The sequence below is a fragment of the Crassostrea angulata genome, chromosome 3, assembly GCF_025612915.1.
Source record: "Crassostrea angulata isolate pt1a10 chromosome 3, ASM2561291v2, whole genome shotgun sequence".
NCBI classification, from domain to species: Eukaryota; Metazoa; Mollusca; class Bivalvia; order Ostreida; family Ostreidae; genus Magallana; species Magallana angulata.
The window spans coordinates 40,327,129-40,333,161 of NC_069113.1; the positions used below are offsets into that span (position 1 = coordinate 40,327,129).

Consider the following 6,033-nt stretch of genomic DNA (forward strand, 5'->3'; position numbering starts at 1 on the left):
TACGCTAAAACACAATGCGCCGCCGCGTTAACGCAATTTTGCAGAAATTGCCGATATTATAACACGCAAACGAAACTTTGCTAATCTCACTGTCTAGTAGGGAGTCGTGTCCGGAAATATCAGACTAAGCATGTTGATTGTGATTCATGTGTTAATCAAATTCCTAATTCACCTAAGCATTTAATTCTTTTCTTTTTTAAATAAATAGTCTCATAGCTAAAACGGTGAGTGCATTCAACTTGAATAAAAATTTGTTGAACACAACCATAAAATATACACCAAATCATTACTCAAACGCAAGAAATAATTTGAGTTTTCATTTAGATTTATTCCCCTTTTTGTGGGCTTCAGCTTGCTCGCTATCAACTATACATTATATGCAGGTCTCAAATCGGTGGCGTTACAAATCATGACTGATCGAGATCTTGATAAATATACACGTGCATTTTTATCCCGAAAAATGTAGTTTTTCATCTTCTTTTTCCATAATTGCGTTTTATTAACTTCAATCATTTCTATCGTTCATTCAATTCGTGCATTCCATTTTATTCCTTTATGAACGAGAGCGGCGAAGAGCAAAATAAATCCGGATATATAAATCGCTATATAAAAGTCAACCCAATAATGTAAAATCCGGATGATGACGTAGTGCGATGCTCGGACTACATTAATTCATACTTTTTGCGTATTTTGACTTTTAAACATGTTAAATATGCGTCCATGTTATTAGATAACTCTTGACAAGGCTTTGTATAGAAATGAGTTATTTAATTATCTATTATTTGATTTGCTTGTTTGGAAATTATGATAACTGCTCGAATTTCCCATATCCGTGTAGATGTTTGGTTGATTGTTTGTACGAGTTGTTCGGATTGTTCAGAATCCATACTATTGTTCTTTTGATTTTCTTTATTTATTACTTCAAAATATTAATCACTGATATTGTAAAGGAGCTCGCGTATATAGTTCTTCATGTAAGTAGCAAATACGACTACCAGTCTTGCATCACTAGCAAACTGCACACATCATTAAACAGGATCTACACGAGTGCGACTAGATATACGGCGCAGGTGTTGCATGACCATTCCGTCATTTAAATACAAAACACACACTAATACAAAATTAATAATTAATAGAGATAGTACGATAACTAACAAACAATAACCATGACAGGAACATAACCATATTTATAATATATTCAATATTCATTAGTGAAAAAATTGTCAATCGAAGTGGGCCTATATTTTCGTGAAAAAAAATTGAGGAGGCAGCTGGCGTAGGAAAATGAATGTTTCACATTTACATTTTCTTGGGGCAAAGGTGCTTTTAAAAAAAATTAATTTTACGGTAATTTTGTTTTCTAACACGCAATACATATACATCGATATTCTGAACATTGGTTGTAATGTTGTATTTGCTGATCATGAATAGAACTAGATTTTTCAGCGCAATTTTGTTAACAGTATTTGATTATAGAAATATATAGTACATGACAGACTATAGTAATATATCTTGAAAAGAGACTGAAGCACTGAATCAATATATTGAAAATGTTAAAGCACATATTGTCGCCGGTTGTTAACACATTTTGCGCCAGCCGACAATGCAACACAACAAAAACAAATCGTTGTAGTCGTGGCCATATTTAGACTAAAGAAGAGTTATGAATATATAGAAAACGTTAAATTATCGATAATTCCTGATTAAAAACAAAAATTTAAAATTATCAGGTAGATCTGGAGGTTAATTTGTTGACCATTCAGCATTATTATGTGGGTAAAATAAAACAACATCCAAATCATTAATTTGTAATTTTTCAATTTTATTTTCAAAAGAGAACACGGCATACAAAATATACTAGTGTCATGTGTTAGAACAATTCATGTTCTGCTTTTGAAATGTTAACGTTCATAATTAAAAAACGAAGATTTTCAATATCCAATTATACACATTATAAATGTATAGTACACTGAAAATAATTCTACTTGGACATATAATGATAGTGCACTGTAAACAAAACAAACAAAAACCTTGCGGTTATAAAACAATAACAGGTATGACCTACAGCTTGACTTCAATCAATCATGTAATTTTTTTTTATTGTTTTCTTATTTTTCTTTTTTTTTTTTTTTTTCATAATTTTTTTTTTCAAATGCATGTACTTTAATAATAACGTAATTAATAACGTACATGAATATATGTTCATTTTCAAAATAATTGATGGTAAATCTGAAATTCTTAACACTAGCATTGAACATCAGCTGAGGGGTTACACATATCCTCTCTATCTTATTTATTTCTCAGATTTAACATTAAAATTATTCTTGTTACGTAAACAATTGCGTTACTCCCAGTTATAAAACTTATCAATACAATAAACACATTTGCTATACTTTTAATCTTTCAAAAGAATTTCCCTCCAATCTTTATCGATGCCTAGCATACTGGCGTTCAAATCTTCTTGACGCTTCCTCGTCCACATAAGTATTGAACGGCTTGGCTTGAGCACGATTCTCCAACAGATCCTCGCTTCTCTTCTTGTCACGACCTTTCTTGCTCCTCTTGACGTCACCATTACAACTACATGCCTGACCAAAATCTAACGGAGGCAGCACGACTCTCTCTGAAGGCACTACCGGGAAAACTTGGATGGGTGGTCCTCGAACTGGTCCGTACCCCGGGACGTACCCCACTACTGGCCTCTGTGTCTGGCCAGGTTTGGGCTGATTCTCGATGACAGGAAATGACGTATTGCTGGAAGTACGCTTTCTCCCTCCCGGATACGCTTGTCCGACGTCTTCCTTCATCACACGGACAGCTCCATATCCGGGAACGTAACCCACAGTGGTTTTCTTTTTAGCGTTGGACGGCTTACGTCGAACGTGCTCGTTTTCATCAGCATAAGAAGATCTCTTTCCGGCCTTCCTTTTGGTTTTCTCTTTCATTCTTTTGTATTCGGGAATCTGATCCAAGTTATCATAGACGTGTGCAATGCTAGGATGCATGTGTGTGAGACAATACCCGGGATGGTAGCCTGATTGACTCTGGACCAGATCATTGGAGGTAGGGGGACCAAGATATCCAAAATCTACATCTGATAGCGTGCTGCTGGGATAAGCTCGGCCACCGTCTGCCGCAAATCGTCCATGCACTGTGTCCACTTGCCAATCGTGAATCTCTTTATCGGTCATGAAGTTGAGGCGGGGTGTGTTGTCGGGTTTTCCCTCGGTATGATCATCTCTAACAGATGTTTCATGTTTGATATCGTAGTTGACAGACTTCATCTCAATTTTAGACTCTGGAGATTTTGCAAGAGCTCTGTCAACGATCCCAGTATCAACAGCCGACTCATGATGTACATTTCTTTTTTCTTCCTCAATCGGTTCAAAGTCATCTTCATACGTGAAACTGTCTTCATTGTGACAAAGTTTTTTCTTGGTGATAGGGACTTCGGTGCTGACAATAGGGTCTTTTCGTGCTTTATTTTGGAGTTCATCTTTGTCTCCAGTGTTGTTGATCTGTTTTTCAGAGGCTATTTTAGTTTTCTTTGCAGACTTCGCAGTGAGAGCTCCCTTCCTTTCGAGTTTCCGTTTTTCTTCATAAGCCTTTCTTCTTTCCAAAGCATTCATCTGAGTATTTTCCTCTTTCTTGTGACCTGCTTTTGGGACGCTTGCTTTCTTTTTCATTTTATTAACAATTGCATCTGATGTTTTGTTTTCTCTGCTAGACACATTTTTAACGCTCTCTATGACACTAGTGTTGGAGTCTTCAAGTTTCTCCTTGGACATTCTCTTTGCATTATCCTTTGCTTTGGCATTTGCAGTCTCTGTTCCTTTTGGCGTGACAGATCGTATTGGTATTTTGCTGGATCGACCAGACGAAACACCCATTGAAGTCTGGGATGTACTTGACTTTTCTGAAGCAAGTTTCGGTGACTTGTCCTTTGTTTCATCAATCCTCTTCTCATTGTTTGCACCCTCATTTGAAGAAGAAGCGACCCCACCAACACTGGACATGGTGAACGACACTTGTGAACTGAAGTCCATTTTTCTTTTATCGTCTTTTACTAGTATTTCAGTGTCTACTGATTTGCTGTGTACTTTACCACCGAAAATTCCGCTTGGAGAATTCGTTACACTGTATACGATAGGCGGGGAATCTTGTCTAATTTTGTCTTCATTGCATGTGATCTGTGCAAAGTCTTTGACACGTGGCGTTCTGGTTCTGACTGGTATATGGCTTGCATTGCTTCGACTAGAGGCATACTCTTTTCCAACAGAAGTGGACGATTCGTTGTTTTGTAGCTTTGGTTGGTCCAGCGGTACAATTTCCGTATCCTGTTTTGAACCAGACTGAATTGATTTTCGACGGTATTGAACATTTTCAGAACTTTTGCTCCCAGTAGATCTTGGGGTATACTGGGTGCTCTGTATAGAAGATGAGTAGATTTGTTTGATAGAAGGCGATGGAGTTTGTCTATCTTTGTTCATGCTGGATTCTAGAACGCGTCCTCTAGAACTGACACTGTTAGCTGATGAACCACGCTGTCCACGTGCTGGTGTTCCACTTCTCGTCAAATCTCTCGACACCAAACTGGATGATCTCGAAGTGGATCCAATATCTGGACGGGCGCTTCCTGCACGAGAACTCACATGGCTACTTTTGCTCGAGTTTCTGTTTTCTTGGGATGATTTTTCATTCCTCTTCTTGAGGGACTTTGCTGATTTGACGGCTGAACGCTCAGTGGTTGCTGTAGATACAACAGAATCCCGGTCGTCATCAGTTGGGCTACAGCCATTGTTCTGCTCAATCCTTGATTCGTTGCTGGCAGAACTTCGCACACGGTTGTTCTTGCTTGAGTTTCTGCTCTCTTCTCTTCTTGTGCTGAGAGAATTTGCTGGTTTGACGACTGAACGCTTTGATGATGTTTTTGATACAGTCGAAGCTCGGTCACCATTAGACGATTTGCCGCCATTGTTCTGCCCGGCTCTTGATCCGTTGATGGCAGACGATCTGCCACTAGCTGGAGTTGATCCATCTGGATCGGTGCCTCTTCGAATACAGCGGCTTGAGAGCTCGCTGTATACTCGTGCAGCCACTATCTCATCTTTTAGTACACCACTCATTCTTAGGTCATTGCAAATCTGGCTGCACACGCGCTCAATGATGGACTCTATAGAGGGTAATTCCTCAGTTGGTCTGGGTGTATCACTTGTTCTCTGGGCACTGAATGCCTGAACACGACCATCTCTGGAGTCCTTGTTTGGGGAAGTAATTCTGGGTGTCTCTCTAAAAGACCTGGGGCTTTCTTCATTCCAAGCGATACCCGGAATTCTAATAGAACACTCCGACTCGGTAAAGTTTGGGGTGTAATTTCCTTCCACAGGAAATTCCATAGCTAGATATATGTTGCGTTGATTGACTTAAAAGGTTGATTAGCTACATGAAACAAGGCCTGAAATGGAAACAAGAGATGTTATAGAGTACATTTTTAACTCTTTTAGTACGAACACGGATAGCGAAGTTTTTTTAAGTCCCCGGTAAAATTCTTATCAAATCTTTGCAAAATTTAACGGATACTGCAAACAGGGAAATATTCGCCCCTGTTTTACTTTCGCCCCTTTCGCCCTCGTTGTCTCGGGCGAATTTAAGACTGTACGAATTCTAATGTCTCAAATTGTATCTCTTAAAATCAACTGTATCTGGGCGAATTTAAGACGGGAAACCGTTTGCAAGTAGGGCGCAAATAACACAGGGTAAAAATAACCCTGTATACAGTATAAAGAATTCGGATATAACGAATTTACGGATATAGAGGTGAATAATAACAAAATTCAACACTTTAATAACGAATTTCTTTACAAATTAAAAAGTTCCCACTAACATTTAAAATAATAGTTTGAATGAATTTATTTTCATATAAATGTTTCAATTCACAATCCGATTATTAAATGTATGAAAGTAATGCATTTTTTATTTTAAGCCTCAATTAGCAAAAAATATAGTATGGTGAAAGAAAATATGTATATAGTG

At 37.9% G+C, this 6,033-nt stretch overlaps 1 protein-coding gene across 1 annotated transcript; it reads right to left on the reverse strand.

The window, feature by feature from the left end:
* Positions 1 to 1,909: 1,909 nt before the first annotated feature.
* LOC128177861 (uncharacterized) lies at positions 1,910 to 5,444 on the reverse strand. Its single transcript, XM_052844758.1, has one exon. The coding sequence runs from the start codon at positions 5,394 to 5,396 to the stop codon at positions 2,427 to 2,429; it is 2,970 nt and encodes a 989-aa protein (XP_052700718.1). The 5' UTR covers positions 5,397 to 5,444; the 3' UTR covers positions 1,910 to 2,426.
* Positions 5,445 to 6,033: the final 589 nt, after the last annotated feature.

Bases quoted from the DNA above. Each gene is read 5' to 3' on its own strand.
- LOC128177861 (XM_052844758.1), bottom strand. From the start codon at position 5,396: ATGGAATTTCCTGTGGAAGGAAATTACACCCCAAACTTTACCGAGTCG.